The 22,153-nt window shown below is 36.9% G+C and overlaps 1 protein-coding gene across 1 annotated transcript in view; it reads left to right on the forward strand.

Moving 5' to 3' along the window:
* The window catches only part of Ptpn20 (protein tyrosine phosphatase non-receptor type 20), a 56,515-nt gene that overhangs the window by 30,134 nt on the left and 4,228 nt on the right, over nt 1–22,153 (forward strand). Inside the window, exons 7-10 of the mRNA XM_055612311.1 lie at nt 3,627–3,766; nt 5,277–5,367; nt 16,707–17,041; nt 18,780–18,995. Coding sequence (XP_055468286.1) covers nt 3,627–3,766; nt 5,277–5,367; nt 16,707–17,041; nt 18,780–18,995 — 782 coding nt within the window. The remainder of the gene's footprint in view (nt 1–3,626; nt 3,767–5,276; nt 5,368–16,706; nt 17,042–18,779; nt 18,996–22,153) is intronic.

Consider the following 22,153-nt stretch of genomic DNA (forward strand, 5'->3'; position numbering starts at 1 on the left):
TCTATCTATCTATCTATCTATCTATCTATCTATCTATCTATCTATCTATCATCTATCATCTATCATCTATTATTACATATAAATTAGCAGGCTTCATTATGGCATTTTTATATATACTAGGTTTTGATAACCCTCCTACCCTCTTTAGCATTGCCTTACCCCACTCTATATCTAACAAATCCTTTCACCCTAAGTGGTCCTTTCTTTACTATCATATCACCTGTGTTCTGTTATTCTCCCTATTGCTCTCCCATAAAGCTTCTTCTTCCCAGTCATAGTCCCTTTTCTGTTTGTTGGCATCAGTGATCCTTCATTCCCATGCATTGTGTGTGTTTGTATATATACACAATATAACATTACATATGATATAAAATATATATACATAAGATAAATTATGTATGTATATGTGTACATATATAATATGTTATTATAGATAACATATAATCTATAATATAATATATATAATATATAATTAATACACACACACACACACACACACACACACACACACACACACATGAAGTTAAAGCTGGATGTTGTGGTGCATGCCCTTAATCCCAGTACTTGAGAGGCAGAGAATATATGCCCAGGAGTGGTATTGCTGGATCTTGAGGTAGCACTATTCCTAATTTTCTGAGAAAGCGCCAGATTGATTTCCACAATGGTTGTACAAGTTTACATTCCTACCAGGAGTGGAGGAGGGTTCCCCTTTCTTCACATTCTCTCTAGCATGTGCTGTCACTTTGAGTTTTTGATCTTAGCCATTCTGATGGGTGTAATGTAGAATCTCAGGGTCGTTTTGATTTGCATTTCCCAGATGACTAAGGATATTGAGCATATCCTTAAGTGTTTCTCTGCCATTCAATATTCCTCTATTGAGAATTCTCTGTTTAGCTCTGTACCCCGTATTTTAAATTGGATTACTTGGTTTGATGGTGTTTAATTTCTTGAGTTATTTAAATATTCTGGATATGAGCCCTCTGTCAGATGTAGGGTTGGTGAAGATCCTTTCCCAGTCTGTAGGCTGTTGTTTTGTTTTGATGACAGTGTCCTTTGCTTTACAGAAGCTTTTCAGTTTCATAAGGTCCCATTTATTGATTATTGATTTTAGAGAGTGTGCTGTTGGGGTTCTGTTCAGGAAGTTGTCTCCTGTGCCACCTACTGGCATTTTTATTTTTTCTTTTGAGAAGTATCTGGTAAGTTTACTGACCTGGAAATTTTGTTTTAGCGTTTTATTTATTTATTTATTTATTTATTTATTTATTTATTTATTTATTGCAGTTTTTAAAAGCATAGTCAAGATACTAACACATTGTCTGAAGTGAAGCTGGCAAAGATTTTTCTCGCATTGTGTAGGTTATCTCTTCACTCTGCATCCTTTTATATGAACATTTGTGAATTCTTGAGTCTATTTTCTGTGCTGTTGGGGTTCTGTTCTCAAAGTTCCTATCTATTCCTATCCCCTGGGTTTTCCTCTACTAGCTTCAGATTTTCAGATTTTAAATTGAGATCATTATTACAGTTTTATCTTTCTTCTGTGCAGGACAATAGATAACAGACCTAATTTCATTCATTGCAGGTAATTATACAGCATTCTTTTGGGGTCTTATTCAGAAAGTTGGGTCTATGTGAATTTCTTGAAACCCTTCTATGTTTTCTCAAAATAAGTAGTTTTGTAATTTAAGGTCATACATTCAAGCATTTGATTCATTTGGATGTTTGCAAACAGTGGAAGATGGAGTCCAGCTTTTTTTTTCTGGATATAAATAATTAGTTTTCCCAGCACCATACATTAGAGAAACTATTATTTTCTATTGTGTATTTTGGCACTTTTGTTGAGAATAACTTTTTGTCTTTAGATGTTATGGATTTATTTCTATGATCTGTTTCATTGGCATGTACCTATTTCGTAGTAGTAACATTTTTTTGTTACTATAGCCTAAGAATATCTTATGATAAAGTATCAAAATTTTCTGCTTTGTTTCATTAAAGACTGATTAACTAATAAGCATATAATAACGTGCCATCCACTAATGAGTAATCTCACTTCCTTACTTGTTTTACAAAGCCTTTTTTACTTTTTTCACTGGATAATATTTTCAATCCTCTATTGAATAATTGTATGAAAATGGACATTATTTCATTCATGCTGTCTGAGTTTAAACATTTAGCTTTTCTTTAGTCAGTATATTTGCTATGATTTATAATGTATAACTGTTATTGCATTAAGGTACATGCTTAAAATTTTAATTTATTGGAATTTAAATGCTTTTTTTAATCATGAAAGGATGTTGAATTTTGCTAAATGCCTTTTCTGCATTTATCAGGATGATCAAATGAGTTTTGGCTTTGATATGGTAATTAAATGATTGGAATATCTAAGGCTTTAATATTTTGTTTGTTTGTTTGTTGTGGTTGAAAGAGGATCAAAATAGCCCCCTCTGTTGTGAGAATTGTAGCTCCTCTTATGTAGCTCCTCTTATGTTTCCTCTCATGCTGTTCTTAAAAAAAATTATAAAGATTGTAGGATTTCTTTGGCTGTCTTCATCCACCCAACAGCCTCTTTCTCCTGCCCGTATAAAGGGCTTAAAGATATTCCAAGATGTTCCAGTATGAGATGACCTGTCCAAAGCTGTTCAGGTTCTTGGGAATGGTCATCTTCTTTTGTTTAATTGCGTTTGTATCTTTTTATTACTAGTTACTTAATTTTAGTAACTTAATTTCTGTTTTCTTTGGCAAAGGATTTTGAGAACTTTAATATTTTACTTTAAAATTTAAAAAATTTAAAGTATATTTTACTATAAATTTCTAGACTTATTGTGTTTTGATCCACAGTTATTTAAGATACTTGGAACTTATACTGACAGTGTGACCTAAAGATCATTATAAAATGATGAATTCCATATGTGCTATTTGATAAAGAACACACTGGTCTTGGGAGGGAATGAGGGAGCGGGCTACAGCTGGGATACAAAGTTAATAAACTGTAACTAATATTAAAAAAATAAAAATTTGAAAAAGAACACACTCGTCTATTATTGTTACATGTTGGGACATTATATATATATTATATATATATATATATATATATATATATATATATATATATATATGTTATTCTGTCTCGTTAGTTATAATACTTAGGACCTCTTTGTCTTTTGATGTGTTTTGTGTTGTTTGGTGTATTTCTGTAGAATAGGAAGTGTTGGACTCTCCATGTGCTCTCATTTAGACTCCAAGGACTTCTAAATACTTGACTCCATAGAAGGCAAAAAGCTTTGTCTTTTTCTTAATCTGCAGTCTTATGCATTCTTCCCTTGGTAGTCAATCCACACTGCATGTTCCTATTACAAGACAGAATATGCTTCAGTCTCTTTTGTGTGTCATGACTCTGAGTGGATCTTGTCTACAAATGATTGCTTTTTATAGCTTCAGGGTACATAGCATATTTTTCTTAAAACAACAACAATCTATCTAAATGTAACAAACTCTTTTGAAAAAGTAAACTTCTGCTGAAGTTTAAAGCTTTATATTTAAATAGGAAAAAAATTTAAGAAACACAAAATATCCCTCAAGTGTCTCCTGTCTACATGGAACCTCCTAATGTGGACTTTTCTGTTTCTCAGACATTGAAGCAACTGAAAAGGAGCTAGCTCAGTTGTCTCGGATTCAACCATTAATATTCAATAATTCTTCAGTTTCTGTCATAAGGGATTCTTTGAAAATGCTGCAGAAAAAAGACGAATATATCATCAATGAGTTTTTGGTAAATACATTGGTCTAAAGAAAAGTTAATAATTTCCTTTTCTATACCACAAGCAGAAGTTTTCTTTCTTTTTATCTTTTTAAATGAATATATTGCTTGTAGTTATATAAATATCATATCTTAAAATAATAGATGGACATGGTAAAAATAATGAAGTATCATAAAAGTATATAAAATATGTAAATACTGTCCTTTTTTTCCCCTTTCATTTCTCTCCAGAGCCCTTTTTAACTATTAAGCTTGTTGTAAATGTAAAGAAGTGTTGGTGTGTTCTTTATTCACAAGTCTGCCCCGTTAAAGACACTTTTCTATAACATACAATTTTTATTACTACTACCACTATATACAGTTGTTCTTTGAGTTAATTGCGTGTCAGATATCTTCATTTCTTGAAGTAGTGCCAGGACGTTTAGCTTGTTCTACTTTCTGCTTTTGAATACAGTCATTCCTTGTATTCTTATTATACATGTGTCTTTTTTAAGAACACACTTCTAGAAAGACAGTATTTTGGGCTGTCAAATTTTCATGTTTGTTAATCATAACTTTGTTAATGATCTGTCATTTCTTTATTATAAGATACAAAATTATCTTTCCATGTTTTTAAGCATTGCATATTTCCATGCAGTTCTTTATCCAAATTTTTGCTTATTGTTTTTAAAATTGACTATTCTTCATATAAGAATTTATTACTTTTATGTGTTTTGTATGTGGTATATTTACACATAGATGTACCTGTTTAACACGAAGGAATGACTAATTTTTAGTAGTGAAATTCAGTTATCAAAGGACTTCTGGGTTTTTACATTCTATCCATTTTTTAATATCCACTTCAGTCTAAGAATGTAATAACTATTTCATACTTTTCTGGTACTATTAAAATATTGTTTAGTATTTGAATTTTTCATCCAGTGTCCAGTTAACATGTAACTTGATTCAGGTGTTTGGAAGGAACCACTATTGTGTATCTGTCCATTTATCTTAAGACTCTACTGAAAAAAAAATTTATAATGTATGATGGCATTTTATCTTAGATTTTCAAAATATTGACTTTATTGTTTATGTGCTGGTTCCAGATATCTAAGCTTTTTACTGTATATTAAGACTAGTCTTATTTACTGTTGTATGACTTTTTTTCTAGTTCTTAAAGATTTCTTTCTGGGTCAGTTTTAGAATTGGTTTTCAGAAGGAATAAGAATTGCCAACTTGGCCATAGTGCCCTGCTGCTTGACACCGAAGCAAGCACTTCCTTTCAATGGCAGCAGTTTTTGACACTTACTTCAGCACTGGTGATTAAATATTGGATATACAAAAATCAGCAAAGAATAAAGTAAACATAGACTCTCAGGATATTGTATGCAGTCCTTATTGGACGAGATCTTACTTTCTCTGCTTATTATATAACGTTGGATAGCAAGTTATATCATATGGAGCCAAGGATAACAAATGCTAAACAAAGGGAGATTTTCTTTCTTTAAAATAGTAAATACATAGCTTTTTTTACTTTTTGAAGGCGTTAGAACAAATGGCTCTGTCTGATGATTTCAACTATGGGACTGCAGAAAGCAACAGAGAAAAAAACAGATACCGAGATATTCTTCCATGTAAGCTAAGAGCATTTTAAATTATTTTCTTGTTAACAGATGGGAAAGGTAAAAACTCAGTTTCTGTATGACCCATTTTGAACTTTACCATGAAGAACTCTAGGATCGAGCATTAGATTACCTGGGCATATTCTAGGTGACCTCTTCTGACACCTGCAGCCATTATTCACCCAGCCTGTTAGCTCTGATTGCCCATCTGAGACTGAGTCTGAGAAGTCCATTACCTGGTACCCAAGCCTGGCTTAGCCTTCCCTGCTAGTTTGTTTAAAATACAATGGGGCTTTTTAAAAATATTGGTTACAGTTTATTAACTTTGTATCCCAGCTGTATCCCACTCCCTCATTCCCTCCCAATCCCACCCTCCTTCCCTCATCTTCTCCCTGCCCTTTTCCAAGTCCACTGATAGGAGAGACCTCCACAATGGGGCTTTTTATATCCTCTGCCCTAGACATTAAAACTAACTCATCAATCTACTGCCCAACAGGCAGCTGCTTTTTTATTATATCCAAAGGGCTCTACCCATTGATTTCCTACATTGTATGGAAGGTAGAACTGTTTCCTGTTCCTCAGTGTATTTGCACACAGCATTGTCAATCTCAACCACCCAAAGCACAGAAACAGAAATATGATAATGCAGCCTTAACAGAAATTTTATTATATGATTATCTCTTTTAAAGTTAAAATTTTCTAAGTCAAATTTACCATTTTTCTACTAGCTTAACCCTCTTTCATTATTTCAGTTTTGATATAACGATCCACTGTTCAAGCCAGAAAGCTGAATCACATGTTATATTGCAAAAGGTGCTTGTAAATTCTTCTTCTTTCACCTCTTTAACACCTCTAGACTCTTCTCACACTTCTCTATTGGCATTGCTGCCAACCTGGACTGAGTATCTTTCACCTCTCAGCTGTTTTCTGTATCTTCACTGGTCCTTTTATTACCCATTCACAACAGCTGTTGAAGTGATTTTCCTACAACACAGTCAGGCTATCCAGCTGTCCTCTTCCATTACCTTCGTTACTGTTACAGTGAAGTTCTCCTTGATGTTGGTCTGTTTGTCTCTTTGGGTTTCTAGAAGTCATTCCTTTTCTTTCCTCCATATGATTAAACTTTTAATCAACGCAATAACTACCTTCCTTCTCTGCTGTGGTAATCCCTGTCTTTCATAGCCTGTCAGCCTAAACTTTGATCTTTTCCTTAAAGCTAGAGTTGGTGATTTTTCAAGGGTTCTAGTATCTTGTGGGTGAGTACTCTTCCTACTTAACCAAGTTATGCTTCAGAGATTTTCATTGTTTCTCTAGATAGTTCTGAGGTAGTACAAATCAGAGTGGGACAGCATCTGCCAAGATACAATAGATATTTTTATGTTCTGTCAGCTTATTAATATTAAATAACTTTTATATGAAGCAGTGAGCACCTTCTCAAAATGCTTAAAATAGTGTATTCTGTCATCTTGTGTGAGTCAAGATAAAGTTCACTATTGAGTATTTCTGAGAATCCAGTCAGTGAGCCACTATGCAACATTTTAGCAGTGTAAACAATCTGAAAGGTCAAAGGTCTCATATGTTGATTTTTACCACTACATGTGCAATTACTTTTCAAGGAGGCTGAAAGTAAAAATGTTTTAAAAATGATCCTTTCAGGATTATAATAAATAAGAAGTGGTTTTGAAGAAGTAAAATATACATATGTATGATTCTGTTTGAATTCTATCCTGAGCACGGAATAGAGATATCGAGATGCAAAACAGTTCACTTACATGATTAAAAATAAGGAAAATCATCCTAAAGCTCTTGCTTTGCTTAAACTGTAATTCAACTAAATTCTACTTTAAGATTTGCTTACTTCATAACACAGCCTAATCTAATCTGAATATCAGCCTGTGTGGGTGAGAACCGTGAAAGCATCTTTGGTTTTTTTTATCACGCATGCAGAGGAAGTTCTGATGACACAGCAAGAAAGCCAGAATCATTTATTTGACCACCGTTCAGTTAGTCTTCACTTTGCAAAGCCTCACATGGACACATATTGTTACTAATACAGCATATTGTTAAAAATATTGTAACTTAAATCAGGTTTTACTTTATTAACCATGAATAGTCCCAAACATAGATATACGACTGTTAACTCCTTAGTATACAAATTGTTGTGTTAGTAAAAGATGGACAGCACACCAGGGACTAACTGAATTCTTTCAAAGTCGGTTTGTGTTGTGTGAACAAACAGGAAAACGCGTAGTTTTGTTGTCCCTTTATCTCCCAGTGAGAAGCCCACATAACATTCAAGAAAGATAACCAAGAAAGAGATGATTGACAAAGATAGCAGTCACTGACAGCAAAATAAAAAAGAGAAAAGTTATACTTCTGGGGATAAAATTAGAATTGAACACAAATGTCCCTATAAGAATAAATAGCTGGCTTGGGAGCAGGGGATATTGCACCCAAACAGAGGACTTTACGGCTATACCCAGAGGACTTGCTCAAGAGTGACTTACCAAAGCAAAACATTGAGTAGTTGGGGTGATTAGAGAAAGGCTGCATAAGAGGAAAGTGCTGGCTAGAAGTTTTACATTATAGGAACTTTAGGATAGTTTTACAGCAATGGCAATACAGAGGGTAAAATGATAGGAACAAATCCAATGTAGAAGAGAATATGACAATCAAGATACAATAAGTTATACAATGAAACGAAAGAGCAAACCCTTTTCAAACTAAAAATGAAATGTTTTTGTTCTGTGTCTTTAATGTTTTAAATTAGTGTTCAAAATATGAATCTTTAGATTTTTCTACATATTTATAATCAGCAAGAACGTTTTTAAATCTTTGACAAAAAACTTAAAGGCCATGTAACCATCATTTTTCCTATTGATTATTAATATAGTTCTATAATTTCAGTTTACATAGTCATATTTATGGCCTTGTACCATCATGCACTACAAGGAAGACCTTTATTACAGGGGTTTCCTGTTGGAAACACAATATATTGCAATTTATTTAACACATTACAACTTGCAAAACACCTACTTGACAAAGGATATATATTTATAATATTGTAAGAATTTCTATCAGTCAAAGAACAACAACCGTACAGTAAAAATGAGCAAAGGATTAGAGGAGCTGCATGGATAACTAGAAGTAGGTTGCTTTTATTGGCAAAGCCTTGAATTCACTTTACTGTCTAGTTTTTTCATAATTTAGTTTAAAGGGATTTCAATCATCTTTTTCTTCTATAAGGTTCACACAGGCCATTATGGTGAGCAAACAGTAGCAGATTCTCTGTATTTATTTTCATGTCAGAGCATGAAAGATACAACTAAACGGAACTTCTGTGATTGAAATTTCTAGGGGTCCAAGCTTGTAGCACATTTTGAGGATTGAGCATCTTACCCAGGGTCCTCCTTCTTGCTTAGTTTCTTTAGATGTACAGATTTTAGTATGAATGTCCTATATTATATGTCTAATATCCACTTATAAGCAAGTATATATCATGTGTGTCTTTCTGCTTCTGGGATATTTCACTCAAGATGATCTTTTCTAGTTCCCACCATTTGTCTGCAAATTTCATGACTTCCTTCTTCTTAATTGCTGAGTAGTATTCCATTGTGTAAATGTACTACAATTTCTGTATACATTCCTCAACTGAGGCACATCTGGTTGTTTCCAGCTTTGGCTATTACAAATAAAGCTGCTACGAACATGGCTGAGCAAATGTCCCTGTTGTATACTTGAGCATCTTTTGGATATATTCTTAGGAATGGTATAGCTGGATCTTGAGGTAGCACTATTCCTCATTGTCTGAGAAAGTGCCAGATTGATTTCCAAAGTGGTTATCCAAGTTTACATTCCTACCAGCAATGGAGGAGGGTTTCCCTTTCTCCATACTCTCCCCAGCATGTGTTGTCACTTGAGTTTTTGAGCTTAGCCATTCTGATGGGTTTAAGGTGAAATCTCAGGGTTGTTTTCATTTGCATTTTTCTGATAGCCAAGAATGTTGAGTGTTTCTTTAAGTATTTCTCTGCAACTTGATGTTCCTCTATTGAGAATTCTTTGTTTAGCTCTGTACCTTGTATTTTAAATTGGATTACTTGGTTTGATGGTGTTTAATTTCTTGAGTTCTTTATATATTCTGGATATGAGCCCTCTGTCAGATGTAGGGTTGGTGAAGATCCTTTCCCAGTCTGTAGGCTGTCAATTTGTTCTGTTAACAGTGTCCTTTGCTTTACAGAAGCTTTTCCATTTCATGAGGTCCTATTTATTGATTGTTGCTCCTAGAGCCTGTGCTGTTGGTGTTCTGTTCAGGAAGTTGTCTCCTGTGCTAATGAGTTCAAGGCTCTTCCTCACTTTTTCTTCTAACCTGTTTAGTGTGTCTGGTTTTATGTTGAGGTCTTTGATCAACTTTGACTTTAGTTTTGTGCAGGGTAATAAATATGAATCTATTTGCATTTTTCTACATGTAGACATCCAGTTAGACCAGCACCATTTGTTGAAGATGCTGTCTTTTTTCCATTGAATGGTTTTGGCTTCTTTGTGAAAAATCAAGTATCTATAGGCGTGTGGATTTATTTCTAGGTCTTCTATTCAATCCCATTGATTCACCATTCTGTTTCTATGCCAGTACCATGCAGATTTTTTTTTCCTGTATTATTGCTCTGTAGTACAGCTTGAGATCAGGGATAGAGATACCGCCAGACAATGTGTACAGGATTGTTTTAGCAATTTTGTTTTTTCATATGATATTGAGAATTATTCTTCAATATCTGTTAAAAATTGTATTGGTATTTTGATGGGAATTGCATTGCATCTGTAGATTGCTTTTGGCAGGATGGCCATTTTCACTATGTTATTCCTAGCCTTCCATGAGCATGGGAGATCTCCCCATCTTCTAATGTCTTCTTCAGTTTCTTTTTTCAGAGACTTGAAGTTTTTTCAAACAGGTCTTTCACTTGCTTGGTTAGAGTCACACCAAGATACTTTACATTATTACTGGCTATTGTGAAGGGTGTAGTGTCCCTGATTTCTTTCTCAGCCCTTTTGTTTTTCGTATGCTGGAGGGCTACTGATTTTTTATGTTAATTTTGTATCCAGCAACTTTGCTGAAGGTGTTTATCAGCTGAAGGAGTTCTCTGGTTGAATTTTTGGGGTCATTCATATTATTATCATATAATAATATCATATATTATTATCTGTGAATAGTAATACTTTGACTTCTTCCTTTCTGATTTTTATCCCCTTGATCTCCTTTAGTTGTCTTATTGCTCTAGCTAGGACTTCAAGTACTATGTTGAAGAGATATGAAGAGAGTGGGCAGCCTTGCCTTATCCTTGATTTCAGTGGGATTGATTTAAAATTCTCTCCATTTAGCTTGCTGCTGGCTATAGGCTTGCTGTATGTTGTCTTTACTATGTTTAGGTATGTGCCTTGTATCTCTGATCTCTCCAAGATTTTAAATATGAATGGGTGTTAGATTTTGTCAAATGCTTTTTTTGTCATGTAAGGAGATGATCATGTGGTTTTCTCCTTCAGTTTGTGGTGGATTACACTGATATATTTCCGTGTATTGAACCACCCCTGCATGCCTGGGATGAAGCTTATTTAGTCATAGTGGATGATATCTTTGATGTGTTCTTGGATTCAGTTTGCAAGTATTTTATTGAGTATTTTTATATCAATGTTCATTTTTATATCAATGATAGGTCTGAAGTTCTCTTTTTTGTTGTTGTTTGGTCTTTGATTTAGGTATCAAGGTGACTGTGGCCTCATAGAATGAGTTTGGTAATGTTCCTTCTATTTTTGTTTCATGGAATAATTTGAAGAGAATTAGTTAGGTCTTCTTTGAAGGTCTGATAGAAATCTGCACTGAAACCATCTGGCTGTGAGCTTTTTTGGAAGGGAGGCTTTTGATGACTGCTTCAATTTCTTTGGGGAATATAGGACTATTTAATCTATTTACCCGATCTTGATTTAGTTTTGTTAAATGGAATCTATCAAGAAAATTGTCCATTTCATTTAAATTTCAAAATTTTGTGGAATATAGGCTTTTGTAGTGAAACCTAATGATTGTTTGGATTTCCTCATTGTCTGTCATTATGTCCCCCTTTTCTTTTTGATGTTGCTGATTTGGATAGTTTCTCTCTGCCTTTTCGTTTGGCTAAGGATTTGTCTACCTTGTTGATTTTCTCAAAGAACCTGCTCTTGGTTTCATTGATTAATTGAATTGTTTTCTTTGTTTCTAATTCATTGATTTCAGCTCTGAGTTTGATTTTTACACTCTTTTACTCCTCTTGAGCATGTCTGCTTCTCTCTCCCCCCCCCCCCCAGGGCTCTTAGGTATGCCATTAAGTTGCTTGTATGAGATGTCTCAAACTTCTTTGTGGAGGCACTTAGTGCTATGAACTTTCCTCTTAGAATTGCTTTCATTGTGTCCCATAATTTTGGGTAAGTTGTGCCTTCACTGTCATTGAATTTTAGGAAGTTTCTAATTTCTTTTTTCATTTCTTCCCTGAACAAGCTGTCGTTGAGTAGAGAGTTGTTTAGGTTCTATGTGTATGTAGGCTTTTTGTTATTTCTGTTGTTGTTGAGGTCTGGTTTCAGACCATGGTGGTCTGATAGGATACAAGGGATTATATTTTGATATTCTTGTATCTGTTGAGGCTTGCTTTATGCCTCAACACAATTGAGTACATGGTCAATTTTTGAGAAGGTTCTATGAGGTACTGAAAAGAATGTGTACTCTTGAGTTTGGGTGAAAAGTTCTGTAGACATCTATTAGGTCTATTTGATTTAGGACTTCTGTAAGAGTTATTATTTCCCTATTTACCTTCTGTCTCGATGATTTGTCCCTTGGTGAGAGTAGATTGTTGAAGTCTTCCACTATTAAGGTGTTAGGATTGATGTGTGATTTAAGCTTTAATAATATTTCATTTACAAATATAGGTGCTCTTGTTTTTGGAGTAAAGATGTTCAGGATTGTGATGTCCTCCTGTTGGATTTTTCCTTTGATGAGAATGAAGTGCCCCTCCTCATCTTTTTTGGTTAATTTTTGTTAAAAGTCTATTTTATTAGATATTAGGCTAGCTACCTCAGCTTGTTCTCTGGGCCCATTTGCTTGCAAAAAATTTTTTTTCCAGCCCTTTACTCTGAGGTAGTTTTATCTTTGTTGCAGAGATGTGTTTCTTGGGTGCAGCAGAATGTTGGATCCTATTTCCACAGCAATTCTGTTAGTCTGTGTCTTTTTATTGGAGAGTTGAATCCATTGATGTTGATAGATAATAGTGACCAAAGAATGTTAGTTCCTTTATTGTGGAGTTGGTGATGTTACTGGGTTTCAATGCTTGTTTTCTTTTAATTTTTTTGTTGTGAAGTTATCTGTATCCTATGTTTTCTTGGGTGTAGTTGATTTCGTTGGATTGGAGTTTTCCTTCAAGTATCTTGTGTAGGACTGGGTTTTTTTGTAGATATTATTTCAGTTTAATTTTGTCATGGAATATTTTGTTTTCTCCATTTATGTTGATTGACCGCTTTTATGGGTATAGTAGTCTGGGTTGGCATTTGTGGTCTCTTAGAGTCTGCATGACATCTGCTCAGGCCCTTCTGGCTTTCATATTTTCTCTTGAGATGTCTGGTGTGATTCTGATAGGTCTACCTTTTTATGTTACTTGGTCTTTTTCCCTTGCTGCTTCTAATAATTTTCTTTGTTCTGTAGATTTAATGTTTTGACTATTATGTGACATGAGTTTCTCTTCTGGTGTAGTCTATTTGGTGTTCTGTAGGCCTTTTGTATGTTTATGGGCATCTCTTTCTTTAAGTTGGGAAAATTTCCTTTTATGATTTTCTTGAAAACAATTTCTGGTTCTTGAAGCCTGGAATCTTATTTTTTGTCTGTTACTATTATTCTTAGATTTTGTCTTTTTCCTGGTCTCCTTGATTTCTTTGATGTTTTGTGTTTGGAACTTTTCCAATTTTACTTTTTCTGTGAGAGATGTATCAATTTCTGCAAGTGTATCTTCAGCACCTGAGATTCTCTCTTGTATTCTATTGGTGATGCTTACCTTTGTGGTTCCTGATCTTTCCTCCAAGTTCTCCAGCTCCAGAGTTTTTTCTGTTTATATTTTCTTCATTGACTCTAATTCTGTTTTTATGTCTTATACCATTTCCTTCATCTATCTGAATGTGGATTCCTGTCTTATTTGTTGTTTGTTCCCTCTCTTTTTGCCACTCCTTGTACCTTTACCTGTGTCTCTTGTTTGGCTGTTTGCCTTTATTTCTTTGAGAGCTTTGTTTCCTCTCTCTGTGCCTCTGCTTGTGCCTCTATTTATTTGTATTTGCTTGTATTTCTTTGAGAGCTTTGTTGGTTTCCTCTTTATGTGCCTCTAATAACTGGATACGCATAGTTTTAAAATCATTTTCCTGTGTTTCTGATGAATTAAAATATCTATTGATTTTGGGGGTTGCTGGTGAATCCATGATGTCCTGATTTTTGTTAGATGTGTTCTTATGCTGACCTCTAGCCTTCTGGTTATCAGTAACCTTTGCTGTTTTTTCCTGGAGTGTGTACTTCAGACTGGGTGTCTCTCTGTCTCTGGTGCCTGGAGTACTCTTCAGGAAGATGAGAGAGGTCCACTGGTTTGAGAGTAGGTGTTGCTGTCCCAGCTGTAGCTCAGGGAAGAAGGTTGCAGGTGCATATACACCAGTGTGTGTGTGTGTGTGTGTGTGTGTGTGTGTGTATGTGTGTGTATGTATGTATGTGTGTGTGTGTGTGTGTGTGTGTGTGTATGTATGTGTGTATGTGTGTGTGTATGTGTGTGTGTGTGTGTGTGTGTGTGTGTGTGTGTAAGTGTGCCCTGGGGGGGGGTGCAAGAGCATGTTGATCCTGGAAAGTTAGAGCTTATGCTTGAGAGGGGGTGCGAGTGCTGGCTCTATATGCAGGCGCAGTGCACACGTGCAGGTACCCTGAATACCTCAGTGGCCTATAGGCCTGTCATACTATCCTCTTGGTAATCAGATCTGTCTGGGCTCCAGGAATTGTTTGTCTGGACTCACAGAAGAGGGGCTTCAATTGAGAATGCTGTCCCAAGAATCCCTGTGTTGCTCACACTGCGGGTGTGGGTAGAGAGATCCAATATCTGGCTCTTCCTCTGGTATAGGAACCTTGGATCTGGGGCTCTGCCAAGCACTCACTTGAAGGCACGTTCACTCATTCGCAGGCCCAATCAGAATGCGTAGGGCTTCCCCTGTTCTCTACTTTCAGATTTGGGCCTGCAGGGGCCAATGAGAGTGTAGGAGATTCATCAGCTCAGTGCTGTCCACTGTTTGGCCACTGGGCAGCGAGCCCTATACTTGGGGTAGCTACCTGTGCTGTCTCAGTCACAGAGCACAGAGGATCCTGCTTGGACTAGCTGCTGCCCCGCAGCAGCCACAGCCCTGGGAGATCCACCTGTGCCATTTCAGTCACCGAGCATGGAGACTTGGGCTTGGGGCAACCACTGCTATCTCAGCCGAGCAGGGAGGTCTGTGCTTGGGGCAATGAGAAGTACCACTCTCAGTCCCTGATATGTCTTTGGGTGACCTGGATCCAAACTGGCCCAGCTCACGGGTTGTCCTCTCTTGCCCAGGAAGTCTCAGTGTCAGTGTTCTGGCTGCAGCCGCCCTCCACTCCCAATTTCATAGTTTTGGACCCTGTGCCCCTCAGATAAGGTGCGCGCTGGTCACCGCCATCTTGTATCCTGGCTCTTACATCTTTATGCACCTTCTTCTGCAATAGCACCCAAGCCTTTGGAGGAGGGAGTATGTTTCACTTAGGGCTGAACATTGCAGTCTCTTATTCTCTGCATTTTGCCCAGTCATGTGTCTCTACCTTTATCATTAATTATTTGCTATAAATATTAGCTCCTTCATGAGGGCTGAGAGGTAATTTAATAAATGGGTATAATGATAGGTCTTTAGAGTTGATTTAGTACTGTATCCAGTTAGCACCATAATAGTAGTAGATTTTCTCCTAGAGTCTGTAACTGTCTAACCATAGATTCTTGTATGACAGTGGTGCCAGTATAGGTTTCCTCTTGGGGAGCAGACCATTAATTGAATCAGAAAGTAGTTGTTTACTTTCATGATGTTGGCCCTGAGGTCTTAACAACTCTTCATTGATGTTATCCCAACTCAAGTAATATCCTTCTGCAAACTTTAGTCTTTCTTGAGAGTTAACAAATCATGTATGCAGAAGCTGCATAGTGTGGGACAAGTAGGGCAAAAGTTTGAGTTGAGAAATTGTGGTTTGCCTCTGTTAGCTAGAGTTTACTAAATTATTTAACACATTTGATCTTTCTTTTTAAAAAAATGTTTATACAAAGTAATATTTGGGGTGGAGAGATGGTCCAACAATTAGTGGCATGTAGTGCTCTTTCTCCCATTTTGAAATAGTTGATGTCTTCCTATATTTAGCAATAGATTTTTCTATTCATCTTTATAAGAGGATTATGTATACTATGTTGGAATTCAAGAAGGATTTTGTCAGAAGCCGCACACCTGATTTGGTGACCATTAAGCATAGTGTAGTTGCTAAATGGCTGTTCATGTCATCCTGAGCGGTGGGAACTTCTGCTTCCTACATGGGAGCCTTGGTGGAGCAGAGGTGCAAACGTCTGTGTGTAGTAAAGCAAGAGCTCCTGAATGGTGAAGTTCATTAGAGCCAACATGATGATTTTCCTCTCATACTTCCTGACAGTGTTAAGCAAGCCCTGTGCTATTTGGAGTCAGTACTCTCAGTAGCATCTTTTTGCCACATACCTCATTTGATTGCCACGTTACTGCACCCAGTGGACGCTGAGAAAGGATTGGAAAAGATACCTGCCCTGGCTGGAATAAGGGCATTGGTGAACTTCCATTAATACTAGAATTTGTCTCTAAACTATTATCATATCCATTTTGTAAAAATGCTGGTCTCTGTGGCCCTAAACCTACAGATTTCCCTGACTTCCATTTGCTATTGCCTGTGAGGGTGCTCCTTTGCTGTTCAATTGCACTGTTGTGGACCCTGGAAAGGACGGTATCTTTGGTCTAACTATTGTATTTTACATAAATCCCATGGTTGCTGGACAGCGCTGATGGTACTCTTCTTCATTTATTAAAGATGCTCTTAAAATCCTCCTAATTGTGTATTTCTAAATAGGTTTACAATAGGTATTTACAAATAGGTTTTATGGAGGGATTAATGTAAATTTTGCCCATTTGAAAAGAATCTCCCAAGCCATTTTTTGAGGGGTGAGATACCTATATGAAGTCTGGTGGTACTGCATATCCCACTCTTCCGTTATTTTCACCACATGTTTCTGTTTCTATAATAGATGATTCAACACGTGTTCCTCTTGGAAAAAACAAGGACTACATCAATGCTAGTTATATTAAAATAGTAAATTGTGAAGAAGAGTATTTTTATATTGCTACTCAAGGACCACTGTCAGATACTATACAAGACTTTTGGCAAATGGTTATGGAAAATAATTGTAATGTTATTGCTATGATAACCAGAGAGATAGAATTTGGAGTTTTCAAGTGTTACACTTACTGGCCCATTTCTGTGGCGGAGCCTTTGGAATTTAAACACTTCCGTGTCTTTCTGAAGAACTCTCAGATAACTCAATATTTCATCATTCGAATATTTCAAATTGTGAAGAAGTCTGTAAGTCTTAAAATGTAGCTAGTAGATGCGTGTTTTACAGTATAAGCTGGTGTCTTGGGGCCTGGGTGAAATGTATACTGAGGGTATGCCGTGTTCACTTGCTATCACTGGGAAGCCTGCCCTGGAAAGTCTGGTCTTTTCTCAAGGGAAATAGATGAACTGTGGATCTGAAGGAGAGACTAGGTCGGGGGATTAGAAGGAGTAGACGGAGGGATGGCTGAGATTGGAATGTATTGTATGAGAGAAAAATAAATTAAAAAAAGAAGTAACTTTTGCTGTGTCAAGAAAGAAAGAAGAAAGAAGGAAGGAAGAAAAGAAAGACAAAAAAAGAAAGAAGAAACTTTAATCCCAGTACTCAGGAGGCAGAGGCAGGTAGATCTTTTAGTTTAAGGCCAACCTGATCTACAGAGAGTTCCAGGACATCCAGGAATACACAGAGAAACCATGTATCTAGAAGAAAAAAAAGTAGTGTTTTACCTCTTTATAGTCTAGAAACGAAGCTGTATTTTTTTTAACTTCTGCTTTGACAAACTTTCTTTGGAGAGAAAAGAAAACATAAAGGGGAAAGTGGGGCAGGATGTTGGTACTAGATCTTCTGGTTCTGTGGTGGCTTCAGTGGCTTCTGCAAAATGTAGCAGACTGCACTGAGTTTTCAAGAATGCTACACTGTGCTGCTACACAGTGAACAGTGAGACACCTGTGCGCTCCAGCCCCTGAGTTTCTTGCTGCTGGTGGTGCCGACATTGACTTGGGTGCTTTGAGAGCTGAGATAGGACACACTCTTGTGATATCTGGAGATAGGGAAAAGGATTACAAAGGAGCATCACATCTAGTGAAGGACCTAGATAAGGAAGAAAAGAATCAGACAATTGAAGAAGACATTGCCTTGGGTGTATATATAGAAACATAAATAAGTTAAGTGCTTATGGAACATAGATTTGTTTATTATTAAGGGACAATGAGGGATAAAGTGTGGCTGTAGACAGAAAGCAGGGACTGAGTAGAACATGAAATGCCCTATTTCTGCAAAAGAACATAAGTTTTATAAAAACTCACAGGTGTGAGGTTGTTTTGTTTTTAAAAAAAATAAAATTACCAGACTTAAAAGGCACTTAGGACTTGTAACTTGTGACATCAAGAGGGTTTTTATCATATTTTAGCAGTGGCTACTGTGCCAGGATGGACAGGCCTTTCTGAATGTGTCAGCCATTTTTTTTTCTTTTACTCTTAAGTACTTTGAAATCTTGGTTTTTCTGCAGCCTCATTATATAGAAGAAAGGTGGTAGCCTAGGGTTTGGAGGGCATTCAAATCTAAGCTCTAAGTATGTCTGCCCTGTGACTTAGCATATACTTCTCAATTCTCCCAGTTATAATCTCTAAAAGTGGAGACAAAATAGGAATTTTATCTAAGGCTGATGTAAGGATTAAATTAGCTAACCTATGAGAAGCTCTACCAGCTGACCTGGTGGGGAGCAAGTTTCAGGTTCCTGCCTCCTGACAGCATTCTTATGTTTACTGCTCTCATTATTGTGTTCCCTTTTTAAAACAGAGAAAAGCTAATTCTGGAAACTTCTGGAGTTTTCATAAACATTCCTGTACATTTGAATACATTTCTCTTCTCAGAATACTCTATATACCAGTATCCCCATCATCATTATTATTGTTGTTACTATATTAGAAACCGAAATGAGATCTTTAATATAAGAAATCAATAAATCCCTCTCTGTCTCTCTAACAGACAGGAATGAGTCAGAGTGTAAAACACTTCCAGTTCACCAATTGGTCAGACCATGGCACTCCTGCCTCAGCGGATTTTTTCATAAAATATGTCCGTTATGTGAGGAAGAGCCACATTACAGGACCCCTGCTTGTTCACTGCAGTGCTGGTGTAGGCCGAACTGGGGTGTTCATATGTATGGATGTTGCATTTTGTGCCATCGAGAAGAACTACTCAGTAAGTACATGCTAAAGCAGATAAATTGATACTGTCTCTAAACATGCTTCTTCACAGCCTGGTATTATTGGAAGACTGTGATCTGGACCAGCGCAGCACATCAAATGCACATTAGTTTCGGGGACCTCATTCTCACTCGGTTTGCTTCAGGCTCCTGGGAATGGCTGGGAGGATTAAAATGTATTATATAAATACACTTTATAAATATTATATAAATAGCTAGGATACTGTGCCTTAGTATTTTCCTAGATAATTTCAATGAAGTATCCTTGCTTTAAATGAACAAATCTGATATGCATATATGTTGGGAAATGTTGATCTCAAGGTTAATAAGAGGCCTCTAGGCATAACTTCAATTTTACTATATACTTTAGATTTGGGTGACTATGTAAGTTGTTCATCCTCTCTCAAATACCAGCTGTATTATTTTATACTTTTGTGATATATTATTTTTAACTGTGTGTATGTGCACATGCCAAGAGCTAATAGAGGCATCAGATCCTCCTGGAGCTGGAGTTACAGGCGGTTGTGAGTTATTCAACATGGGTGCTGGGAATTGAACTCAAGTCCTCTGCAAGAGCAGTATGTCCTCTTGAGCATGGGGACATCTCTCTAGCCCTCAAATTTAGTTTTTTAAAAACATAAAAACACATAAAAGAAAAGGGAGATAGAAAGATCTGGAGGGGATAGGAGCTCCACAAGGAGAACAAAAGAACCAAAAAAATCTGGATACAGATGTGTTTTCTGAGACTGATACTCCAACCAAGGACCATTCATCAAGATATCCTAGAACCCCTGCCCAGATGTAGCCCATGGCAGCTCAGTGTCCAGGTGGGTACCCTAGTAAGGGGAACAGGGACTGCTTCTGACATGAACTGATTGGCCTGCTCTTTGATCACCTCCCCCCAAGGGGGATCAGCCTTATGAGGCCACGGGAAGAAGACAATGCAGCTATTGCTGATGAGACCTGATAGACTAGAATCAGATGGAAGGGGAGGTGGACCTCCCCTATCAGTGGATTTGGGGAGGGCCGTACATACGTGGAGAAGAGAGAGGGAGGGTGGTATTGGCAGGGGAAGAGGGAGAGAGCTACGGGTGTGATATAAAGTGAATAATTAATAAAAAAATAAAATATACAAAAATATATAAAATGAAGAGAGAACTATTCATGGCTATGAACCAAACACTAGTAATCCCTTTCTTTTCTAAATTGAAGTGTAAGAGACAGAATTTGATATATGGTGAGTATACTATATTTTTACTGCTACCTAAGCAGATTGAGATTTTAGATGAGTGACACAATAGCTTATTTCCTGAACTTTAGTGTGCATATTGGATGCATACTAAGGTGTCTCTTAGATTGCAGCACTGTGGAAGGTGGCTCCCATGGCTGCCCATAAAGAATGTGGAAGTCCTTACCTCAGCCATGCGTAAACAGGTTAAGAGCCATTTGTCCTTGTAGGCATAGTCTGCAGTTATCTTCCTGTGAGACAAGATCAATACTGAAGTCTCTGGCTTTGCACAGCTTTACTCCAACAGAGGCAGGCCTCCCTGTGGTCGGAAAATATTTTCAGTCTTTACCCTCAGAGGACATCAAGGAGAAGCTAGAAAAAAAACAAAAACAAAACAAAACAACAACAACAAAAACAACAACAACAAAAAAAACAGTCCATAGGGAAAGATGACGAGTCTTCTCATTTTCAAAAACATGGGCCCATATCTCCTAGCATATCACCTTTCTGATTGTTAGTCTCTGAACACTGAAGGATGGCCTGGCCTAGTTAGACCAGTCATGACTACTGCAAACCAAACAATGGATAATGTGAATGATACAGTTTTCCAAGACAAACTCAGAATATCACCAGAAAGAATTAATATAAACTGGCTATTTTAAAAACAAACAAACAAAAAACAAATGTCCTAAAATGCTGAAAATATGTGTGTTTATCCTTGATCATATTCTTTTAGAAGCTGTCAAGGCTATGTATTCTCTTTGGTCAAATCTAAGCAACACCATGTCCCAACTGATAGCTTCTTACACTTACAATGTGCCTTATTGCTGATAGTTTATCTCCATGCATGGTACTTGGTTGGAGTATGCGTCTCAGGAAAGACCCCTGAGTTCAAATTTCTGGTTCTGTTACTCTCCTTGTGGAGTACCTGTCCTCTCCAGATCTTACTATTTCCCACTTCTTACATAAGATTCCATGCACACTGCCCAACAGTTGGCCATAAGTCTCAGCAGCTGCTTTGATAGTCTGCAGGGCAGAACCTTTCAGAGGCCCTCCGTGGTGGGTTTCTAGCTTGTTTCCTGTTTTCTTCTTCTTCTGATGTCCATCCTCTTTGCCTTTCAGGATGGGGATTGAGCATTTTAGTCAGGGTCCTCTCTCTTGATTAGTTTCTTTAGATGTACATATTTTAGTAGATTTATCCTATATTACATGTCTATATGAGTGAGTATATACCATGTGTGTCTTTCTGCTTCTGGGACAGCTCACACAGGATGATCCTTTCCAGGTCCCTCAATTTACCTGCAAATTTCATGATTTCCTTTTTTTTCATTGCTGAGTAATATTCCATCGTGTAGCTGTACCACAATTTCTGCATCCATTCTTCAGTTGAGGGGCATCTGGGCTGTTTCCAGCTTCTGGCTATTACAAATAAAGCTGCTACAGACATGGTTGAGCAAATGTCCTTATTGTGTACTTGAGCCTCTTTTGGATATATGCCTAAGAGTGGTATGGCTGGATCTTGAGGAAGTGCTATTCCTAGTTGTCTGAGAAAGCACCACATTGATTTCCAGAGTGGTTGTACAAGTTTATATTCCCACCAGCAGTGGAGGAAGGTTCCCCTTTCTCCACAGCCTCTCCAGCATGTGTTGTCACTTGAGTTTTTCATCTTGGCCATTCTGATGGGTGTAAGGTGAAATCTCAGGGTTGTTTTGATTTGCATTTCCCTAATGGCTAATGAGGTTGAGCATATCTTTAAGGAATTCGATATTCCTCTACAGAGAATTCTGTTTAGCTCTGTTCCCTATTTTTTAATTGGATTAATTGGTTTGCTGCTTTTCAGCTTCTTTAGTTCTTTATATATACTGGGTATTAGCTAGCCCTCTGTCAGATAAATCTACAGATTTAATGCAATTCCCATCAAATTAC

The sequence above is a fragment of the Psammomys obesus genome, unplaced genomic scaffold (genome assembly GCF_907164565.1).
Source record: "Psammomys obesus unplaced genomic scaffold, mPsaObe1.curated_primary_1811, whole genome shotgun sequence".
In the NCBI taxonomy this organism is placed as follows: Eukaryota; Metazoa; Chordata; class Mammalia; order Rodentia; family Muridae; genus Psammomys; species Psammomys obesus.